The 25009-nt window shown below is 45.3% G+C and overlaps 1 protein-coding gene across 1 annotated transcript; it reads left to right on the forward strand.

Annotated features, from left to right (window-relative positions):
- The first annotated feature begins 118 nt into the window (after positions 1–118).
- On the forward strand, positions 119–15504 carry TMEM80 (transmembrane protein 80). The gene is made up of 5 exons (XM_075836951.1): positions 119–192; positions 1453–1469; positions 2566–2659; positions 6551–6643; positions 15236–15504. The coding sequence occupies exons 1-5, from the start codon at positions 174–176 to the stop codon at positions 15439–15441; spliced, it is 429 nt and encodes a 142-aa protein (XP_075693066.1). The 5' UTR covers positions 119–173; the 3' UTR covers positions 15442–15504.
- Positions 15505–25009: the final 9505 nt, after the last annotated feature.

A 25009-nucleotide genomic window follows, 5' to 3' on the forward strand; every position in this document is an offset into this window, starting at 1 on the left:
ATTTATCAATTATTCCTGTTGTTGTTGTTATTATTATTACTATTTCGGTTCTTTCCGTAACGGTTTTCCTAATAAAAGGTTTGCCCTTAACAAACATGGCAGCGTATTTTTTTTTGCATGTTACTTCGTGTTTGTAGCGGAGATAGCCGAGATCTCCCGAAGATCGGAGAAACATGGCGCTGACCAGAAGAGGTAAGCCCGAGACGCGTTGCCATAGTAACATGCAGGTTTCCCCCTCAAATTAGGCATTGAACCCACTTTTTAATATTAGCTGTTATATTACTAGTGCTATAATATGATTTCGATGTATAAGAAGAGATAATCCAACTTTCCTTCATGTATTTGTCATGCATTATGAGCTTCATGCATACACATTTGAGAACTGCCTGTGTGAATATAATGCAATATATTTTTTGCCCCTTAGTCACTAACAGTAAGTTTCCCAGTGTGTGCCTTCCAAAAGTGCCCCCCAGAATGACTGCTACAGAGACGCCCCATACAGTTCCTGCCACACTCGTTCCCCATAGCCCATCCCCCGCATGCCTCCTGCGCCTGGCTGACATACAACAGATGCAGTAACTGATGTCACTTTCAATAAAGGGTTATTACTAGAGGCGGCCAGCCACGCCCTGACGCACTTACTATCATTTGCGCAAGAAGGTGACGTAAATTATCCTGGCTGGCGTAGATTTCACTCAGTGGCGCAGGGACAGCCGAAGATGTGACAAATTTATTAAGTCGCCTGCGCCTCTTAATAAATTTGTTGCATCTTACTCACGTTTGTTTCCTATTAAGACTGGCGTATGAAACGCCAGTCCTAATAAATTCCCCCTTTAGAGCTCATATACACGATCGCATGACGCTGACCAATCAGTGACCAATCAGCGTCATACACTTCTCTCCATTCATGTACTCAGCGCATAGTGATGTTGCGAGATCACGCTGTGCTGTCACTTACTCACACATTAACGTTACTGAAGTGTCTTGAGAGTGAATAGACATCGCTTCCAGCCAGGACGCAATGTCTATTCACAATCCCGACACTTCAGTAAGGTTTGTAGGCATACCGTGGCATACGTCACCCATAGGGTCTCATTGTAAAACACTGTATACTGCGCATGGTTCACAAATGTGATGTGAACAGAGCCTTGCAACCAAAAGTTAATAACAGATAGGAAAGAGAAGGAGGGTGGATCCAGCGCTGCTGTATATAAAAAGGAAACTTGTTCCAAGTTTATTCGGTCATGTTAAAAATAGGATCAAGCGGAGTGATGTCCTGGGGTGCACGGAGAGGTTTCAGAGATGAAGGAAGCCTACGCGTTTCAGACGCTTCCTGCGTCCTTATTCATGGCTGAAGTTGATAACAGATAACATCTGGAATGTGATTGGTTGTTTTGTGTCATTTATCATCTACTGTTATTTACATTACCCATTGTTACTTCTTTCTCACAGGAAAGACCACGCTTGTCGTATCCTTTGTTGTATACTTCTATCTACAGACACCAGGAGTGTTACATAAATACGTGGAGGTCAGGTGGCGGGAGAAAATAACGATCGTAGATTTTATATATATATATATATATATTAGCACAGAAGGCAGCGGCTCTCAACAAAAGCAACATTCTTTTTAGGTGGGTGCCCAGCAAGTAGCCATGATCCAAAGACTATATTGATATCGAAAGAAAATCTTGCATCACTCCAATAGGAAATGTGAAAAAAATGTGGTTTATTTAGCCATCACAGCAAAGTGCAATGTTTCAGTCCAACATTAGGACCTTTTTCAAGCATGAAAAATCAGCCAATGTTGGACTGAAACGTTGCACTCTTATGTGTTGGCTAAATAAACCACATTTTTTCACATTTCTCATTGGAGTGCTGCAAGATTTTCCTCGGAGATATATATATATATATTTGCCTTGTAAATAGTTCATAGCAGTTAAAGCACAACGGTGGCACCATAACAAAGCCAGTCCAAGTGCCACCATGAATAATACAAACCAGTATAAATAACAAAAGATTTAATAAAAAAAAACAAAAAAAACTCCTTAACTGACCCCTCTGACTAGAGAGACTCATGGCTTTGCTGAAGACTTTCCTGCCTATAAGTGGATCTGTCATCAGACTAAGGGCATGCCTCTAAATAACTTTGACGCTTCTCTCTGTCCGTACACCAGAGAGGAAAATTTACAAGCCGGCAGAGATTTTTCCTATAATCAATTCCAGCTTCTGGTTTTAATTATAGTAAATCTGTTAAACTGCGGGTGGCCACACCCCTTTTGCCAAGCCCTACCCATTTCTTGCTAAAGTGCCGTGAGGAGGGTAAATGCTTCAAAAGTCGCAAGTTTTGTATAAAATTGCAACTTTCGATGCATTTATGAATTTCCAACACCAGAAAATTGGTGTAATGCATTCCCCTCAATGTTACTGTGTTCTGCAGCCTGTATCTTCTGAGCCAAGAGTTGGAAAATTGTAGTCATGCCCGATTGCTGTATTCTCTTTTATTGTATTTTTTTTAATAAACTTTCCATTTTCTTCAAGCAATTTTTCTCAACATCTCAATAACAGCGATCATCGGTACCACTGCAAATCCTACTATACATCAATGTTCTGTATTATGTTTTTTATTTTGTAGCCACACTGCTTATGATCATTTATAAAAGTAAGTACCTGGCAGTGCTCTGGGAAGCTACTGTATATACCCATGTAATTTATTATTTTTGTCTCGTAAGGAAAACCCATTTCTAAACTTAATAAAGTGGTTGTCCACTACCGGACAACTGATGACCTATCCACCGGACCCAATACCTGGACCCCACACGGATCAGCTGCTCCGATGGCCTGCGGGAATCGGATGTCAATGCACAGTATGCAATGTACGGAGCCGGAAACAGTTGGCTCCGTACATTGCATAGCGGACGTGCTGCAGAACTGCAGCTCTGCTCCTATTCACTTGAATAGGAGCAGAATTTCGGTACTGCAGCTCGGCCGCTATTACGTGCCCGGAGCCAACTGCTTCCGGCATGGACGTACGGTGCCCGGGGGCCACCGGAGCAGCTGATTAGTGTCCGACCCCCACAGATCGTATACTGATGACCTATCTGGTGGATAGGTCATCACTTATCCGGTGTTGGACAATCCCTTTAAAGGGGTTATCCTGCTTTTTACAAATATGCGAAGTGCGTCCCAAAAGTAATGAGAGTGATTTCCCAAAAAATCATTTTATTCAAAAAACCATACAATTAGTCTTGATCACCTTCAAAGTAAGTCCCCTGGGACTGTACACAACGATTCCAGCGACAATACCGTTCCTCGTAGCAGTGCTGGAAGTCTTCATGTGAGAGGTTGTTCAGAGCCCTCGCTGCGGCTGACTGGATGTTTTCACAGTACTAAAATGGTGTCCTTTCAGGTGAGTTTTGATTTCGGGGATAAAAAAAAGTCACACAGTTCCAAGTCAGGGCTATAGGATGGGCGAGGAGGTTGAAGGTCACCCTGAGCGCTGGTTATCCTCAATGGCTTCCCTTTCATCCTTGAAGGCCTGGTGCCATCTGAAAACTTGGGCTGACGAAGCAACTTCCTCACTTGCTGTCTTCATCTTCCCCACTTGCTGTCTTCATCTTCCCCACTTGCTGTCTTCATCTTCCCCACTTGCTGTCTTCATCTTCCTCACTTGCTGTCTTCATCTTCCCCACTTGCTGTCTTCGTCTTCCCCACTTGCTGTCTTCATCTTCCCCACTTGCTGTCTTCGTCTTCCCCACTTGCTGTCTTCATCTTCCCCACTTGCTGTCTTCATCTTCCCCACTTGCTGTCTTCATCTTCCTCACTTGCTGTCTTCATCTTCCTCACTTGCTGTCTTCATCTTCCTCAATTGCTGTCTTCATCTTCCCCACTTGCTGTCTTCATCTTCCCCACTTGCTGTCTTCATCTTCCCCACTTGCTGTCTTCATCTTCCCCACTTGCTGTCTTCATCTTCCCCACTTGCTGTCTTCATCTTCCCCACTTGCTGTCTTCATCTTCCCCACTTGCTGTCTTCAGCATCTCTAAGGTTTCGGAAGTTAATTTTCCAAGTTTTACGCAAAATGTTATTGCGTAACGCTGCTCGTTACTCCTCTGCGTTTTCGTCCGTGACGAGAGGGAAAAACAAGCGTGCACTTTTGTAACATATTGACACTTCGAAAGGCTTTTACTTCCCAGATCTGTGGAGTTTCGTACGTGTATGCTCTACCCTCGTACCCTGCCTGAATTACGAAATGTCAATCCTCTTATGCAAGATCCCCCCACTAAACGGAACGTCACAGATCACGTGAACTATTCTCCTCAGCTTAAAATATAGAGAGCTTAGAACATGCTCTTTGGCTCTAAAACAACAGGTATACTAGGTAGGGTCTGGGAAAATGTTCAAACAACCTGGGGAGTGGGAAAGAACGGACTACAGTGGGAGTGAACTACATAGCAATACTGAAGGTAGCTTCTGGAGAGGGAGGGTATGGCTACACATTAGCAATGGACAACAAGCATTTTATTGGACTTGTTGTTTTCAGGCTTGCTACTTCAGTAGCGGACCGCACGGTTTTGACATGCAGCGCAAGTAATCCTAATAGTCACATATAAGCGTGGAAAGTCAAAAAAAAATTACAAAAGTAGAGACAGGAGGCACCATTGATCATAGTTACATGCGATTCAGGTTTTTTCTTTTTGAAGTATAATAAACCCTTTAATTGCATTTTCCGGGACTGTCATTTGATGGCCTTTTCTAAGGATAGACAATATCTAATCAGTGGGGACTCAACTCCCGACACTTCCTCCGATCAGCTGCTTAAAGGGGCTGCAGTGCTCACTTGCTTATCCAGGCACAACGCTGTACTTATGGTTGTGGCTGAGCCAGGGTAAACACTCAGAGAGGCAATGCGGTGCAGCCCCTTTATGCAGCTGATAAGCGAAGATGATGGGAGTCCGACCCCCACTGAAATTATATTGATGGCCAAACCTAAGGATAGACCATCAATATTACCGTCCTTGAAAAGCTTTGTAAGCCAGCCCAGTATTACAGGGGAAAAGTACTGTAGTATTACATGCCGTCCATTCAAGTGAATGTCGAACTATGTAATACATGGAAGGACTGGGTCCACCAGAGCGAGAGCCACAAAGGCTACAACCTAAAGGCCCCTGAGACTTTTACCAGACCTATCACCACTTTCCTCCTTGGGCTATGTCTAGTATCACAGCGTAGATGCAGCTTAGTCCGATTTGCTTGGATGGAGCTGTGCTGCGATACCTGACACAGTGTGCGGACGCTTCTTTCACTGCACTGGAGCATTGACTTAGAGAAGGAGGATGGTGGTTTTTTAACGTGTTCGATCTTGTGTTTAGACAGTGTGATGGACAGGAAAGTATTCAGACTGGATTCAATTGGGCACAACTACTGCATTAAAATATATATATCACAGCCTGCATGTTAATATATGTGGTTATACAGGACAAAAATCGTATATACCGTATTTTTCGGACCATAAGACGCACCCAGGTTTTAGCCAACAGAAAATAGGAAAAAAATGATTTGTTAAAAAATTATTTATTCTGTTTCACCAGGTTCTGAGAGCAATCTTTTTTTGTTTTTACACATTTTATTAGTTCCCCTAGGCGACTTGAACCAGCGGCAACTTGATTACATGTGGAGTAACTGAAACAGCGTAACTCGCTCAGCTACGCTGTTCCCCTAACTCTCATAGTAGTGAATGGCAGTTATGGAAGCAGCGTAGCATGGGAGCTACGCGTTTCCCTTAACTACTATGGGAGAGTACAGAAAGCTAGAACGGGGTTTAGGGGGCCCCGTTCTAGAGATAGGTGGAGGTCCCAGAGGTGGGACCCGCATCTATCTGACATTTATGACATATCCTTTGGATATGTCATAAATGTCCTTCATAGAAAAACCCCTATAAATGCCGCGGTCGCTATTAACTGCAGCATTTAACTAGCTAAAGGGGTTTGCCATAAAACACATGTATCCCCTATCCACAGGATAGAGGCTGCATGTGGGATCACTGGGGGTCCGACCACTGGTAGAGATCAATACATAGCCGCTCGCGCATGCGCAGAAGAATCCCATTCATCTCTACGAAGCTGCCGGACACAGAACGCGGAAGTCAAAGCTTGTCATGTAGCGCTCTTGGTGATTTTCGGTCCCCGTTCTCCTTATCGCTGGGGGTCAGGCTCCCAACGATCACACATGTATCCCCTATCCTGTGGATACATGTGTTTTATGGCATAACCCCTTTAAACCTCCAGGTACAGCAAAATTGCTGTTCCTGGCCATTAGAGCAGCATGTCAGCTGCTGACACCTGCAGTGTATGGAGCGGGCTCACCCCCTCCCCCCCGCTCCATGATGTGCCGGGAACTTCATGGGTCGGGAAGGGGTTAAGTAATGATGCGGTTGAAAGATTTATTCTTGCTAAAAACTGCGTCTTATAGTCTGAAAAATACGGTATATGTTTTGGATCTTTTGGGGTTGTACTGTGTTCCAGATTTTGACACCATTTTACATCTCTCTCACAGGTCAGGTCTTCAGTTATCCTGATTCTAATTTAGCATTAGACCTTGGTCTGCTCTTCCTAATGGCGATTATGGAATCTGTGAGGCTGTACTTAGGTAAGTAATAAAGAGAAATATACACTATAAAAAACAAATTGACATTTCAGGAGAAGAGAGGACTTCAGAATGACATTATATGACTACCCTGTCTGAATTTAGTTGAAGGGAATGTGTCATGTATTACATTTTAGTTTCATTAATTAGATTTAAAGGGAATGTGTCGCTAGAATTTATTTTTGTTTTTTTTAGTTAAACCAGACCAGTATTATTACCATGATTAGACATTGTTCTAATTTTTTCAAAAGTCAGGAAATATTATAAATTAGATTCTAATTTATAACATTTCCATGTGCTGGTCACTAGAGGGAGCAATTCCCAAAATTGCAGCATTGGCATGTGGTAAAGCAACCTCATTGCTTTATGCTGCAAAATTGGAGAAGACACATTCGCTCTAGTGTGCTCAATTAATCCCCCTCCTTTATCCTGGTTAGTGCTAGGAGAAAGGAGGGGGTTGAATGTTCAAACCTCCTACACTGTGTGCCGCCATTTTTTGAGCTAACACACAGTGTAGTAGGCTTACATACAGTGGTAATCACACAGTAAAACACGAACATACACAAACATAACTTACCTTCTCCTGCCGCCGCTCCCTGTGCTCCGTCCACTATCTCCGCTCCTAGTCTTGCTTCTGAACACATGTCCGGAAGCCGCGACCGGAAGTAGTCATCTTACTGTCCGGCCGCGGCTTCCGGTCCACAAGAAAATGGCGCCGGATGTCGCTCGGCCGAAGACCTTCCTTTTGGATTGTGTGGGAGCGGCGCATGCGCCGTTCCCACACAGACGGCGTACACCATAGTGAATGGAACGGCTCCCGTTCGCATTCTCTATGGGGATGTATGTGCCGTATTCCATCTCTGTATGTGTCATTAATCGACACATATAGAGATGAAAAAAAAATGGCAGCCCCCATAGTGAAGTCAAAGTTAGAAAAAAGAAAAAAGTAAAACACAAACACACAAATAAATAAAATGTATTTTAATAACACACTAAAAGCAAATGTAAATAAAGAAAAAAAATTTGCGGCACCTGTCCTTTAAGTATGTAGACAATAAATAATTTGTTTATTTATTTTTTTAAATGTTGTAGCCATTTATTTTTTATTTATTAAACATTCCCTGGGGGCGGCCATATTGGAGACACACACCGCCTGCCTGTACTTCCCACTTCCCTTATAGTTAGTACAGCAGGGTGTGTGTGCGCTTTATGGCAGCTGAAATTAATAGGAGTCAATCTCAGAGAAATCTAATAGATTATTACAGTTTCCAGGAAGTGATGGGGTACAGCCCCTCCCAAAGAGACGAGTGAGTGACAGGGGAGATGTATACAGAGCCTTATCTGTGTGCATAGTGTGTAGGGTTGCTATCCTGACTTATCAGGGCTTCCAGTAATACATACAATAGAGATGTCGTTAACTTGCCCACCCTCTAATGATTCTCTGTGTGTCTGTATATACAGCAATATTGACAAGTGATCTCAAGAGAACAGGAAATATCAGCTTATTGTGACTGCTCTAGTGGCCAGTGTGAAAACTGCAATATTAAAAACAAAAAAATGTACAGTGAAGGAAATAAGTATTTGATCCCTTGCTGATTTTGTAATTTTGCCCACTGTCAAAGACATGAACAGTCTAGAATTTTTAGGCTAGGTTAATTTTACCAGTGAGAGTGTAAAGGATCTGCCAGGCACTGCTTCGGGGTTAATTCCCAGAATTAATCAGTCAACACCTGAGTATACATCCCTGAGACAGACACCAGCTTCCTCCACTCAGGCTGGCAGGCTTAGGAGTGGGAGAGCCTATCGCAACCTGGCCAGACTCAGCTAGCTCCCGCCCTCGGTCTATTTAAGCCTGCTCTTCCTGTCCATCTGTGCTTGTGATTTCTTTCCTTGAGGTTTCCTGGCCCAGCTACAGCTCCTGCTACTTTTTGATCCTGCTCCATACAGACCCCGGCTTACCGACTACTCTTCTGCTTTTCGCTTTGTACCTCGCACTCTCCTGGCTTGACTCGGCTCGTTCACTACTCTGTTGCTCACGGTGTTTCCGCGAGCAACTGCCCATTTCCCTTGCTTGTATTCCCTTGTTTGTTTGTCGTGTTTGTCATGCACTTACTGAGCGCAGGGACCGCCGCCCAGTTGTACCCCGTCGCCTAGGGCGGGTCGTTGCAAGTAGGCAGGGACAGAGTGGCGGGTAGATTAGGGCTCACTTGTCCGTTTCCCTACCCCCCCCACCATTACAAATTCACAAGCCCTATACCTAGTCTACCCTGGTCCCTGACACCATTATGGAACCCCGTGAAACCCTGGCTCAGCAAATGCAGGGTCTCTCCCTACAGGTCCAGGCCCTGGCTCAGAGGGTCAACCAGCCTGATGCTACCTTGGTAGTTCCCCTCACCGCACCCCTTGAACCCCACCTCAAGTTGCCCGACCGGTTCTCAGGTGACCGGAGGGCTTTTCTCTCCTTTCGGGAGAGTTGTAGGCTTTACTTTCGCTTAAAGCCTCACTCCTCAGGTTCTGAGAGCCAGCGGGTGGGTATAATTATGTCCCGGCTCCAGGAAGGGCCCCAAGAGTGGGCCTTCTCCTTGGCTCCTGGCGCCCCTGAACTTTCCTCCGTTGATTGTTTCTTTTCTGCCCTCGGACTTATTTATGACGAGACTGACAGAACTGCCTTTGCCGAGAGTCAGCTGGTGACCTTACGTCAGGGTAAGAGACCTGTTGAGGAGTATTGCTCTGACTTTAGGAAGTGGTGCGTAGCTTCTCGGTGGAATGACCCTGCCTTAAGGTGCCAGTTTAGGTTGGGTCTGTCGAATGCCCTGAAAGACCTGCTAGTTAGTTATCCCTCTTCTGACTCCTTAGACCAGGTTATGGCTTTAGTGGTACGACTTGACCGACGTCTCAGGGAACGACAACGTGAACGTTTATGTGTTTTTTCCTCCGACTCCCCCATGATGCCTCCCGAAGTCCCGTTGCTTCGTTTCTCCCCTAAAGACTCAGAAATACCTATGCAACTCGGGGCCTCCGTGTCCCCTCAACAACGTAGAGAATTCCGCAGGAAGAATGGTCTCTGCTTCTACTGTGGGGATGTCAAGCATCAAGTAAACAACTGTCCCAAGCGTAAGAATGCTGTCAGAGAGCTCCCGCGTCTAAGTGATCATCGGGGAGGTCACTTGGGCGCACAGGTATTTCCCGTAAATATGAAACGTACTAAGATATTGCTTCCCTTTCAGGTCTCTTTTGGTGGTAGGTCTGCTACCGGCAGTGCCTTCGTGGATTCAGGGTCCTCTACTAATATCATGTCTGTGGAATTTGCTATGTCTCTCGCTATGCCTCTGATTGATTTGCCTAAACCTGTTCCGGTAGTGGGTATCGACTCCACTCCTCTTGCTAATGGTTATTTTACACAGCATACCCCTGTTTTTGAACTCCTTGTTGGCTCCATGCATTTGGAGCAATGCTCTGTACTATTGATGCAGGGATTATCGTACGATTTGGTTCTAGGTCTTCCCTGGTTGCAGTTGCATAATCCTACGTTTGACTGGAATACTGGGGAGCTAACCAAATGGGGTAATGAATGTTGTACGTCATGTTTTTCTGTTAATTCTATTTCTCCCCCTAAGGAGGTGAATACGCTACCCGAGTTTGTTCAGGACTTCGCTGATGTTTTCTCTAAAGAGGCCTCCGAAGTATTACCGCCTCATAGAGAATACGATTGCGCTATCGAATTGGTACCAGGAGCTAAGCTTCCTAAGGGTAGGATATTTAACCTTTCTTGTCCCGAACGTGAAGCCATGAGGGAGTATATCCAGGAATCCCTGGCCAAGGGTTACATTCGTCCCTCTTCTTCTCCGGTAGGTGCTGGCTTCTTCTTCGTAGGGAAGAAGGATGGGGGTCTTAGGCCATGCATTGACTACCGTGGCCTGAATAAGGTCACGGTAAGGAACCAGTATCCCCTTCCTTTGATTCCTGATCTCTTTAATCAGGTTCAGGGGGCCCAATGGTTCTCTAAATTGGATCTACGGGGGGCGTATAACCTTATTCGCATCAAAGAGGGGGATGAGTGGAAGACTGCGTTTAACACGCCCGAAGGCCATTTCGAATACCTCGTCATGCCCTTTGGGTTGTGCAATGCCCCTGCGGTCTTCCAGAACTTCATAAATGAGATTTTGAGAAATTACCTGGGGATATTTCTTGTAGTGTACCTTGATGACATATTGGTGTTTTCCAGGGACTGGTCCTCCCACATAGAGCATGTCAGGAAAGTGCTCCAGGTCCTTCGAGAAAACAAACTGTTTGCCAAAATCGAAAAATGTGTATTTGGGGTACAGGAGATACCATTTTTAGGTCAAATCCTCACTCCTCATGAATTCCGCATGGACCCTGCCAAGGTTCAGGCTGTGGCTGAATGGGTCCAACCTGCCTCCCTGAAAGCGCTACAGTGTTTTTTAGGGTTCGCTAACTATTACAGGAGATTTATTGCTAACTTCTCGGTCGTCGCTAAGCCTCTTACGGACCTCACTCGCAAGGGTGCTGATGTCCTCCATTGGCCCCCTGAGGCCGTCCAGGCTTTTGAGACCCTCAAGAAGTGCTTTATCTCGGCCCCCGTGCTGGTTCAGCCCACTTAGAAAGGGTCCGGTGGCCCCTCATAAAAGGGGGGGTACTGTAAAGGATCTGCCAGGCACTGCTTCGGGGTTAATTCCCAGAATTAATCAGTCAACACCTGAGTATACATCCCTGAGACAGACACCAGCTTCCTCCACTCAGGCTGGCAGGCTTAGGAGTGGGAGAGCCTATCGCAACCTGGCCAGACTCAGCTAGCTCCCGCCCTCGGTCTATTTAAGCCTGCTCTTCCTGTCCATCTGTGCTTGTGATTTCTTTCCTTGAGGTTTCCTGGCCCAGCTACAGCTCCTGCTACTTTTTGATCCTGCTCCATACAGACCCCGGCTTACCGACTACTCTTCTGCTTTTCGCTTTGTACCTCGCACTCTCCTGGCTTGACTCGGCTCGTTCACTACTCTGTTGCTCACGGTGTTTCCGCGAGCAACTGCCCATTTCCCTTGCTTGTATTCCCTTGTTTGTTTGTCGTGTTTGTCATGCACTTACTGAGCGCAGGGACCGCCGCCCAGTTGTACCCCGTCGCCTAGGGCGGGTCGTTGCAAGTAGGCAGGGACAGAGTGGCGGGTAGATTAGGGCTCACTTGTCCGTTTCCCTACCCCCCCCACCATTACAGAGAGATAGATTATATAAAAAAAAAAACAGAAAATCACATTGTCAAAATTATATATATTTATTTGCATTGTGCACAGAGAAATAAGTATTTCATCCCTTTGGCAAACAAGACTTAATACTTGGTGGCAAAACCCTTGTTGGCAAGCACAGCAGTCAGACGTTTTTTGTAGTTGATGATGAGGTTTGCACACATGTTAGATGGAATTTTGGCCCACTCCTCTTTGCAGATCATCTGTAAATCATTAAGATTTCGAGGCTGTCGCTTGGCAACTCGGATCTTCAGCTCCCGCCATAAGTTTTCGATGGGATTAAGGTCTGGAGACTGGCTAGGCCACTCCATGACCTTAATGTGCTTCTTAATGGCTCCATCCATTTTCTCATTGATACGGTGAAGTAGTCCTGTGCCCTTAGCAGAGAAACACCCCCAAAACATAATGTTTCCACCTCCATGCTTGACAGTGGGGACGGTGTTCTTTGGGTCATAGGCAGCATTTCTCTTCCTCCAAACACGGCGAGTTGAGTTAATGCCAAAGAGCTCAATTTTAGTCTCATCTGACCACAGCACCTTCTCCCAATCACTCTCAGAATCATCCAGATGTTCATTTGCAAACTTCAGACGGGCCTGTACATGTGCCTTCTTGAGCAGGGGGACCTTGTGGGCACTGCAGGATTTTAATCCATTACGGCGTAATGTGTTACCAATGGTTTTCTTGGTGACTGTGGTCCCAGCTGCCTTGAGATCATTAACAAGTTCCCCCCGTGTAGTTTTCAGCTGAGCTCTCACCTTCCTCAGGATCAAGGATACCCCACGAGGTGAGCTTTTGCATGGAACCCCAGATCGATGTCGATTGACAGTCATTTTGTATGTCTTCCATTTTCTTACTATTGCACCAACAGTTGTCTCCTTCTCACCCAGCGTCTTACTTATGGTTTTGTAGCCCATTCCAGCCTTGTGCAGGTCTATGATCTTGTCCCTGACATCCTTAGAAAGCTCTTTGAAAGGGGGAGGGGGGCATTGGTCTTCCGGACTTTGTCTCCTATCATCACGCCTCCCACTTGACACGAATCTTAGACTGGTTCCGGCACGGCGGGACGAAAGAATGGGTGTCTATGGAACAGGCGTTCATGTCTATCACATTGCAGGCTATGCCGTGGTTGGGCAGACATGTTCCCAGGGTCGCGCGGTTACACCCGACAATCGGCCCCACTCTGGCAGTCGCAGCGCGGGTGTTTACTCGGGCAGAGATCTCGCCGTCCCCGCTTTTCCAGATCTTGGGCAACCCTGCCTTTCCACTGGGACTGGATAGCGGTCCATTCCAAGTATGGTTGCGGGCGGGTAAGGGGCAGGCCCGACAATTTCAGCAGGAGGGGAGGTGGATGAAGAGCGATCAAATTCAAGCCCTGGCGGACCCTGTCCCCTTCTCGACATGGCAGGTTAACCAGTTGCGACATTTCCTAACATCCCTAGAAAATCCTGGAGAGCAATTGCGAGACTGCTCCGCGTTTGAACTCTTGTGCACAGGCACAGGTACGATCCGACATACTTTATCCAGAATCTATGCGTTCTTGATCTCGCCCACCAACCTGCCGCCACCTCCGTACTTGCTCAGCTGGGAGAGGGATCTGGGCGAAACACACCTGAACAACAAGACCGTATGTTCGCCATGACACATAAGTCCTCCATGGCCAGTAGATTCCAAGAGGCAGGGTTTAAGATATTGTCCCGTTGGTACAGGGTGCCTTCCAGATTGCATGCTATGTTCCCGGCGGTCTCGCCATTATGCTGGAGATGTGGGGACCATGTGTGTACGATCCTGCATATTTTCTGGGACTGCCCACTCCTGACTGGGTTCTGGTCCGAGGTGTGGCGCATTTCCTCAAAGTTTACGGATTACCCTCTGCCGAAATCCCCGGGCCTTTTCCTGCTTCATCTGTGTGAGGTCCCACTGCCAGTGTATAGACGTTCGGTAGTTAGACACCTGGTAAACGCGGCTAGGGCATGTGTTCCTTCACTGGAGACAGTCCTGTCCGCCGACGGTGGGCATGTGGTTCAGCAAGATCCAGGAAATCATGAGAATGGAGGACCTCACGGCATCAATGAAGGGGACTCATGCCTCCTTTCTAAAAACATGGCGTGAATGGATTCGTTTCCAAACGACCGAGGAATATAAAATCATCATGGCCTCGTGAATTCCTGTCCAGACCCGGAATGTCAGGTCAGCTCCCCCCCACTTCCCTTCTTGTTTTCTCACTCCCCATTTTCTATTCTTTCTTTCCTTACTAATTGGCCTCTTCTTCTTTCTGTCTCTGTTGCTCTCTTTAATGCTCTTATGCACATTTAGGACACACCATGCACGGCTGCGGGTTCAGGGTGCATACCGGAGTTTTCTTACATAAGTGTTTTCAGTGACATGGTACTCTCAGGTGAACTCATGTGTTGATGTGAGGTAGATAACTGTCCTGTGATCGGTTGCATGATTTTCAATGCCATTTTTGCACTTTTGTTGTGTATATTATTTGTACGATTTGTGATATAAAATAACAAAATGACAAAAGAATTTATAAAAAAAAAGAAAGCTCTTTGGTCCTGCCCATGTTGTAGAGGTTAGAGTCAGACTGATTAATTGAGTCTGTGGACAGGAGTCTTTTATACAGGTGACCATGTAAGACAGCTGTCTATAATGCAGGCACCAAGTTGATTTGGAGCGTGTAACTGGTCTGGAGGAGGCTGAACTCTTAATGGTTGGTAGGGGATCAAATACTTATTTCTCTGTGCACAATGCAAATAATTATATATCATTTTGACTGTGATTTTCTGTTTTTTTTAAAATATATAATCTATCTCACTGGTAAAATTAACCTAGCCTAAAAATTCTAGACTGTTCATGACTTTGACAGTGGGCAAACTTACAAAATCAGCAAGGGATCAAATACTTATTTCCTTCACTGTATGTAGGTAGTCATATTAAAAAAACAAAAACATTTTAATTTTTTTTACAAATATGTGTATAATAAAAGCCTGATTTACATAATATGTCATTTTCTGACGATACATTTAAGTGGTTGATAGTAATGCTGTCCTTTGCGGGAAGGCAGCTCTTTTCAAATTTATGCATGTGCTGTTAATGTGGACTTATTTATCTCAGAGTTACGACATTTTGAAAATTCCCAACGACACATTAGATACTTTATATTGTCATCTTTCTAAAGTGGAGTTTGTTGTGTTCCATATAGAGATCACTTGGTCTCGTGTAGAGGGTTTATCTTCTTTCTTACAACTGTTACATTGTCAATGAGTTTTATTCTGGAATACAAAATTATTGGATTTCCCTTATATAATACTGAAAACTGATGATGTATTATTTACAGGAACAATGGGAAACCTGACAGAAGATGAGCTCCCCTTAGGATCCAGTCTGTTCTTCACTGCGGGCAATGTAATGCTGTCTGTATATTTTCTTATTTGGGAGACTTATATCCTGAGAGCCGATGTCATTATCAATGCTATCCTATTGGTCTTATATGGGCTGGAAGCAATTCTAGAGTTCTTTACCATTGCAGCATTCTTCCGTTAAAGTGAATTGCTCTTTTTTGGTTAAAGATATTTATACCAGTGTTTTTCAAGTAACTGTTTTCTAAAAAAAAAAGACAATTTTTTTTTGTAGAATCCCTAATTTTGGATCTAATGTTCTACCAATAGCAATAGACAAGATTGGAAATTGAAGACTGGGCAGCAATAAACCATAAGAAGGCTCATTAACAAAAAAAACTGATGGTAGTAAAAACAATTTCATTCTGAGCTTTTTAGCTAAATGTGTAGATTCCAACTGGTAAGTCTCTTAATATGGAACCATATTTTGCCGGTAAAACAATGGAGGCGAAAATACACATTTGTAATATAACCCTATTCTCTTATATGGAGGGCATATGGTTCCGTAATAGGAGGTAAAGCAAATTTTTACACTTTTTCATTTCATTCTCAATATCTGTCTATTCGCCCTTATTGTTTTATAGGCCAGTTCATGCAGGAATTTTACTGTATCTGATTTTCTGAGAACTGGGTTTACAACATATTTATGCTTTAAAGGGGATATCTGGGTTATTAAAATTGATGCCCTATCCTTAGGATAAGCCATCAATATTAGATCAGTTGGGGTTACGAATTTTGGCACCCATGCCGATCAGCTGTTTGAATGGGGCGCAGCGCTCATACGAGCGCTGCAGCCTCTCCATTGTTTACATGGTTCTCCTCTCCATTCGTACTTGCACGCACAGTTATATTTTGTAGCGGCTGTGTATCACACCACTGTCCCATTCACTTGTCACCAGACAGACCCCTTTAATAAAGAGCATCTCTAAGGTGCTCATCATAACATGCTTTTAACTGGTTCTATTGCACCTGTTGAACAGCACCCATAAATCCTGTTTGGGGTGCCATTTAAAAGTGCAAGCTGTCTGCTTATTACACGGCCCCTGGCCTGAGTGGCTGAGAGATATAACATGGTCATGGCTACGACTTCTTTCAGCACGTAAGTGTTGGGGCTGTGACTGTGTGATACATCTCGAGCGATCAGGCCTGGAGGCACTGTAACTAACATGTAGCGTGCACTTTACAACTATAGCATCAACATTAGCACTGCATCCTATAGATGCTCTTTATAAAACTTTGCTAGATTCCCTTCAAATATAGTTCAAATAGCAGAACTCCAGAGATGATGTCATTTTATTAATGTATTATGTTAGAAGTTGGTCCATATATGCCCATGGATGAGACTGAAACCCTGATCATCCACTGCAGATAAAGTCTCTCATATCAACACATTTCTATGGTCCCACAGATCCCCTTCAATGTCATTTTTAAAGCATCATATATACACAAGCAGTGTAACGTTTAATGCACAACTGTGGACTAGTGTTTTTCCACTTTTGAATCGTGGTTTATATATGTGAGTTACTTTTGTATAATTTTCGCAAAAATGTTATTGAATCTATAGAATTATTTTTTTACCGTTTGAAATTCATTATACATATAAAAAGGTCATTGTAAAATTGTGCCCTTGTCGATTTCTTCATTTCCTTCCACAACTGCTTACACAACAAGAGACAGATAAAGATCATTACAGCCCTTCATGACCAGGCCATTTTTCATTTTTGTTTTTCGCCTGCCAAGAGCCATAACTTTTTTACTTTTCCATTGACATAGTCTTATGAGGGGTTTATTTTATTTTGGTTTTTTTTTGCAGGATGAGTTGTAGGTTCTTAATGGCACCATTTAATATACCATATAATGTACTGGGAAACTTTGAAAGAATGTTTTGTGGGGTGGAATGGAAAAAAACAGCAATTTCCCTATGGTTTATTCGGTTTTGTTTTTACAGTGTTCACCGTGCAGTAACAGCGATAAGTTAACTTTATTCTGCGGGTCAATATGGTTACGGCGATACCAAATGTATATATATATATATTTTTATGTTTTATTACTTTTACAAAAGAAAAACAGTTTGTTTTGTGTCACCATATTCTGAGACCTAAAACTTTTTTATTTTTCTGTCGATAGGGCGGTGTGAGTATCATAGGCTTAGACACAGGGCCCAGCAGACAATATAACACATGATGGACTTAGATACAGGGACCAGTAGACAGTATCACACTTGATAGGCTTAGATACAGGGCCCAGCAGACAGTATCAAATATATTAGGCTTAGAGGCAGGGCTCAGCAGTCAGTATCACACATAATAGTCTTAGATACACGGCCCAGCAGACAGTATCACACATGATAGGCTTAACCCTTTCCCGACCTATGACGTTGCAGCACATCATGGAGCGGGGCGGGTGCGAAGTCTGTAGCCAGCTCACACGCTGAGCCTGCTCCATACACTGCAGGTGTCAGCTGTGTATCTCAGCTGACACGCTGCTGTAACAGGCAGGCACAGTGATCGCGCTGTTCCTAGCCGTTTAACTGTTAGAGGAAGGGGGCAGCCCCCTCCGACAGCCCCCCCCCGCAATTCAATCGAAGGGCGCCAATGGTTGTCATGGCAGCCCGGGGGTCTAATAAAGGCCACCAGGTCTACCTTCTGTCTGCCTCTGCTAAGCCATTCCTCTCTCATAGTTAAGTCTCATGACAACTTATGAACAAACCATTCAATAGGCAGGATTCATGGATTAGTCGCACGGAGGTTGCTAGGTTCTCCTGCACCTGGGGCAAAGATTCAGTTCAGCACACCCCCCCTCCCCTTCCCACACGTCCTTCCCGACATCTCCTTTCCCCTCCCCTTCCCACACGTCTTTCAAGACAGCTCCTTTCCCCTCGCCATGTTTGCTTTCTCTACCAATCAATGGTGTCATTTTTTTTCACCTTCCATCTAGTCGACGCCCTTCTCTCAAGAGATGTCTGCACATACGGCCGTCCTGCACCACAGTGAACACCAAGGTGTGCTCACGAGCTCAGTCCAGACTTGAGAAGACAGAGTGCAAGCATGTTGGTGATTGAGCTAATTGATCCAGAGCACTCTGGGCTATAAGAAGGTCCCAGCCCCATCCTCCCACGCCTGAGCTTTGTTGTTGTATTCCTAGTCTGTCTTGCAAATGGTCCCCTAGTGTTTTCTTGTTCCCAGTGTTTCCTGTTCCTGTAACCTGTATCCTGATCTAGTGCCGTGCTTAGCTGTAGCCGTGCTGTATACCACGCCTGTCCTGCTTCTCCACGCCTGACGTCTACCTGCTGCCTAGTTACTGCCTAGCCTGCCTTGCTACTGTCCGAGCTGCCACAGGTACCCTATATAAACTATCAACTCTGACCTGCGCCCTATTGGCCAGCTGCTATACCGCCAAGGCGGTACGGCCCAGTGGGTCCCCGAACCCTACGTGACACCTTAGCTACCCCCATAGAGCTTAATTCCCCCAAAGCTTCCCCCATACAGCATACTGCCCCCATAGTGTATAATGCCCTTCAGCTGTCGCCATATGTTAGAATGCCCCCACAGCTACCCCATACAGTGTAATGCTTCTATAGCTGCCCCAATATAGTATAATGCCCCCATAGCTGCCCCCATACAGTATAAAGCCCCCATAGCTGCCCCCATACAGTATAATGCCCCTATAGCTTCCCCATACAGTATAATGCCCCATAACTGCCACCATACAGCATAATGCCCCTAGTGCCAGTGCCCATGTAGATATTTAAAGTGTCCCCTGTAGATAGTGTCCCTATATAGTGCCACAGTTACCATGTAGATAGTGCCACACCCCCCTTGAAGATAGCGCCACTGTCCCTTTAGATAGCGCTACCCCTCTCCACTGTAGATAGCGCCATTGGGACTCCCTCTAGGAGCGTAATCCCCAGCCAGAGCATAGGCCGAGGATTCCGCTCCTAAATGCTACTTTTCATATATGGACAATGACGTCAGGGGCTGCCACAGAAATTCTGCTTACGCAAGATAAATTGACATGACACCGCAGGTCAATTTCCATAGGTTTTCATTCAAAATATTGCAGTAAATGGAATTTAATTACGACCACCCATAGTGTTTGTTCATCATATGGGGAGGAGAGTTGTATATAGACAGTGGACGCTCCATAGACAGCGGGTGTCAGCTGTATATTACACTCTGCTCTAACTGCTGGGATTGGAGATAATTGCGATCCTAGCTGTGTAAACACTTAGATGCAGTGGTCAATAGCGACGGCAGCATCTAAACTGTTAGAAAGAGGGGGGTGGCCCCCACTGACAGCCTGTCAGCTCCCGGCATCACGATCGCGGGAATGACGATGGTTGCCATGGCAGTCTCGAGGCCTAATTTAGGCCCCCACGTCTGCCAGTTTTGTGCTCATATTAAACCCTGCCAGAGGCAGGATGTTATGACCAGCAGGTTGTTGACCCACTGGGCTACTCCACTGGTTTGACTTGGGGCCCCGTCTGAGGGCGTTACCTCTCGAGATGATCCTGGTAAAGTAGATGCTGGCCCAACAGACCAGGAATAGGCACTGGCAGATGGTACCTTGGTGGATGGAAGCTTTGGGCTTGTCACCAACAGTTGGAGGCAGACTGGCAGCGGGCAGTTGGATGGAAGCTGATAGATGACTAGACAGAGGCAGGTAGCGTTGTGTAGCTGGACACAGGCAGATAGTGGGTAGTTGGACACCGACAGGTAGTGGGTAGCTGAACGCTGGTTGATAACAGATAGCTGGACACAGGCAGACAGCGGATGACTGGATACAGGATGAAAACATAACTAGATACAGGCTGGTAACAGATAACTGGATACAGGCTGGTAGCGGATAACTGGACACAGCCCGACAACAGATAGCAATAGCAGGCTGGAATATGATTACACAGGAACCTTTGCAGGATACAGCTAGGTTGTTCCAATGTTGCTCATGCACCAGCTGGATTATGGAGGCGCCTAAAATAGTCCTGGGGCAACAGGGATTGGATACAGGAATTTTTAACTAGGAACATTGTGGCCGCAAACAGAGGAACACAGCAGGCGCCGGCATCCTAAAAAAGAGGCAGGAACAGGCCAATGGAGGAGGTACAAGACCCGGCAGCAGGGACTGCCGGCAGGGGCGGGACCTGCCACCGGTGTTACACAGGGCTTATTAGGAGCCTGTAAAAAAAAACACAATATACTGCATTACATAAGTATTGCAGTATATTGTGCAAGCAATCCAATGATCGCTGGTTCAAGTCCCCAAGAGGGACTAAAAATAAGGTAAAAAAAAGGTTAAAGTTGTTTTCATATGTATAAAACCTCCCTTTTCCCATTTTCCCCTAAAAACAAAAACATAATTGGTATTGTCACGTCATAAAAATCCAAACTATTACAGCATAACATTATTAAACTGTCACGGTGAACACCGTAAAAAGAACTAAAATTTAAACCGCCAGAATTGCTGTATTCTGGTCACCTCGTCTCCCACAAAAAATGGAACAACAAGTGATCAAATTCGTATGTACCCCAAAATGGTACCAATGAGAACTACAGCTTGCCCTGCAAAATAATACATGCGCATGATATATCCATGAGGGGAGGGAAGAAAACTTGGACCGCACATCCACTTGCTATACTTCATCTATTGCACATACCCTTAGGCAAATGTTAACACAAGGCGGATACGCTGCGTAAAACACACAGCATAAGGGCTTATTCAGACGAACGCATAATACGTCCGTGCAACGCGTATGATTTTCACTCGCCTCGCACGGACCTATGTTAGTCAATGAGGCCGTTCAGACTGACCGTGATTTTCACGCAGCGTGTGTCCGCTGCGTAAAACTCACGACATGTCCTATATTTGCCCGTTTTTCGCGCATCACGCACCCATTGAAGGCAATGGGTGCGTGAAAACCGTGGAAGCACTTCCGTGTGCTGCGCGCTACAGTAGTCAAAATTATGAATGAAAATATTGTTTACAAACATACAAACAGCGTGTCATAATGATGGCGGCAGAGCGAAAATCACGCAGCCACGCATCATATGCTGCTGACACACGGAGCTGTTATAAAACTTTTGCGCGCGCAAAACGCACACGCTCGTGTGAATCCGCCCTAATTGTGGTGCAGCTTTTCGTCTGGAATGTCCGCTGCGGAAAACCGCACATAAAAAAAGTTTGATAAGTAACCATGGTGACGCGTCCCTCTGCATCCCGGCCTCCTGGGATGACGTTTCATCCCATGTGACTGCTGCAACGGTCACATGGGATGAAATGTCATCCCAGCAGGCCAGCCTGGACGAAGAAACACAGAATTCTGGGTAAGTATAAGATTTTTTTTTATGAGCTGTTTTTTTGTGGCGGAATTGATGTTTTTCCGCTGCACAAAAACGCAACATCTGCTAAAACCCGCAACAAATAAGCAGCGATTACGCAAATACAATTGACATGCTGCGGATTAAAAAAAAGGCACCACAGGTCAATTTCTGAGCGTTTTCTCCATTCAGCATTTACGCAGCGTGTGGATGAGATTTGTTCAAATCTCACCCACTTTGCTGCTATTGTATTAGAGCTCGGCCACATGCAGCGGAATTGCTGTGTTTTTTCCGTCCGGAATTGCGGATGGAAAAAACACAGCAGAATACAGTAGCAGCATACTGGATGAGATTTAACAAATTGATTTGCTGTGTGTAATTTTCAGACCGCAACATGTCAATTCCTGCTGCAGAAAGTGGACTGAATTGCTGCGTTTTTCAGAGGAGATGTCACCATCTCCCAGCATTGTGAAAAATGCAGCAAAATATTCACCGTTTTCTGCTGTTTGAAAATGCAGGAAATGGTGCGTTTCTGTCGCAACAGAAAGTCTGCAACTTTCAACGGAATTGCTGCAGAAATTTTCTGCAGCAACTCCGTTGTGTGTGGACAAACCCTTATACTGCGGATTTTCCGCAACAATATCCGTTGCAGAAAGTCTGCAGTATTTACGCAATGTATGAATTTACCCTTACAGTATGTGCATCTAACAATCCCATCACCTGTGTGTACATCACATGACCATGGACAGGATTTTATCCACTGGAAGCTCCCGGCACACCGTTTTTTTTGCGGATGTTAATGACAGAGGAGGTTTGGACTCTGCAGTTATTGAGTCAGCAGATCATTGGTGACTTTTATGCACTATGCGCCTCAGCACTTGGCGACCCCCCGCTCTGTAAGGGTCAGTTCACACAGTTTTTATGGCGCTGATTTTGATGCGGAAACCGCATCGGAATCAGCGCCAGAAAACGGCTGAAATCGCACCTCCATTGATTTCAATGTGAGGCAGTGGCGTTTTTTCCCCCAGGCAGCTTTTGGCCGCTCGTCGAAAAAAATAACGGTATTTTCTTCCTTGCCTTGGTTTCCGCCTCTGACCCCCCATCGAAATCAATGGGAGGCCGAAAAATCTGTGAGGCTTTCTGCAGGCCAAAAACGCAGAGAAAAACACAGGAAAAAAAAGTGTTAGGGTATGTGCACAGACACTAATTACGTCCGTAATTGACGGACGTATTTCGGCCGCAAGTCCCGGACCGAACACAGTGCAGGGAGCCGGGCTCCTAGCATCATACTTATGTACGATGCTAGGAGTCCCTGCCTCGCTGCAGGACCACTGTCACGTACTGAAAACATGATTACAGTACGGGACAGTTGTCCTGCAGCGAGGCAGGGACTCCTAGCATTGTACATAACTATGATGCTAGGAGCCCGGCTCCCTGCACGGTGTTCGGTCCGGGACTTGCGGCCGAAATACGTCCGTCAATTACGGACATAATTAGTGTGTGTGCACATACCCTTACAACAACCCTGGCAGTTAAAAATCTGCCTCAAATTCCTGAAGGAATTTTGAAGCAGATTTTTTCTGCCTACAAAAAACTTTGTGTGAACTACCCCAAGCTTGGTCTCCACTTTGTGACTGAGTTGCAGTGGTTCCTAAACGCTTCACTTTACAATAATATCACTCACGGGTGATGGTAGAATATCTAGGAGTGAGGAAATTTCAGGAACTGATTTGTTACAACGGTGAAGTTTTGTTACGGGACCATGCTGGTATTCAGTGATCTCTTTACAACGACCCATTCTATCACAAATGTCTGTAGAGGTGCTGGATTTTATACATCTGTGTTAATGGGACTGAATGAAACACATGAATTCAATGATTAAGGCCCCATGCACACGACGCGATTGTGGGCACGGCTGGCCGCTGACTGACAGCCGCATTTTCAGGCCGTGCTCCCATACTTTGTATGGGAGCACGGCCCACAAAATGCGAAAGAACGGACATGTTCCATAATTCCCGGAACATTTCCACGGCACGGACACCCTTCCGTAGTGCTACGGAAAGGTGTCAGTGTTCAATGAAAGTGAATGGCTCCATTTTTGCGGACCGCAATTGCGGTCAGCAAAAACAGAGGTTTTTTACAGTCGTGTGCATGGGGCCTAAGAGGTGTGTCCCAATACTTTAGTGCATACAGTGAAGGAAATAAGTATTTGATCCCTTGCTGATTTTGTAAGTTTGCCCACTGTCAAAGACATGAACAGTCTAGAATTTTTAGGCTAGGTTAATTTTACCAGTGAGAGATAGATTATATAAAAAAAAAAAAAAACAGAAAATCACATTGTCAAAATTATATATATTTATTTGCATTGTGCACAGAGAAATAAGTATTTGATCCCTTTGGCAAACAAGACTTAATACTTGGTGGCAAAACCCTTGTTGGCAAGCACAGCAGTCAGACGTTTTTTTGTAGTTGATGATGAGGTTTGCACACATGTTAGATGGAATTTTGGCCCACTCCTCTTTGCAGATCATCTGTAAATCATTAAGATTTCGAGGCTGTCGCTTGGCAACTCGGATCTTCAGCTCCCTCCATAAGTTTTCGATGGGATTAAGGTCTAGAGACTGGCTTGGCCACTCCATGACCTTAATGTGCTTCTTTTTGAGCCACTCCTTTGTTGCCTTGGCTGTATGTTTCGGGTCATTCTCGTGCTGGAAGACCCAGCCACGAGCCATTTTTAATGTCCTGGTGGAGGGAAGGAGGTTGTCACTCAGGATTTGACGGTACATGGCTCCATCCATTCTCCCATTGATGCGGTGAAGTAGTCCAGTGCCCTTAGCAGAGAAACACCCCCAAAACATAATGTTTCCACCTCCATGCTTGACAGTGGGGACGGTGTTCTTTGGGTCATAGGCAGCATTTCTTTTCCTCCAAACACGGCAAGTTGAGTTAATGCCAAAGAGCTCAATTTTAGTCTCATCTGACCACAGCACCTTCTCCCAATCACTCTCAGAATCATCCAGATGTTCATTTGCAAACTTCAGACGGGCCTGTACATGTGCCTTCTTGAGCAGGGGGACCTTGCGGGCACTGCAGGATTTTAATCCATTACGGCGTAATGTGTTACCAATGGTTTTCTTGGTGACTGTGGTCCCAGCTGCCTTGAGATCATTAACAAGTTCCCCCCGTGTAGTTTTCGGCTGAGCTCTCACCTTCCTCAGGATCAAGGATACCCCACGAGGTGAGATTTTGCATGGAGCCCCAGATCGATGTCGATTGACAGTCATTTTGTATGTCTTCCATTTTCTTACTATTGCACCAACAGTTGTCTCCTTCTCACCCAGCGTCTTACTTATGGTTTTGTAGCCCATTCCAGCCTTGTGCAGGTCTATGATCTTGTCC

Source organism: Rhinoderma darwinii, chromosome 9 (assembly GCF_050947455.1).
Source record: "Rhinoderma darwinii isolate aRhiDar2 chromosome 9, aRhiDar2.hap1, whole genome shotgun sequence".
In the NCBI taxonomy this organism is placed as follows: domain Eukaryota; kingdom Metazoa; phylum Chordata; class Amphibia; order Anura; family Rhinodermatidae; genus Rhinoderma; species Rhinoderma darwinii.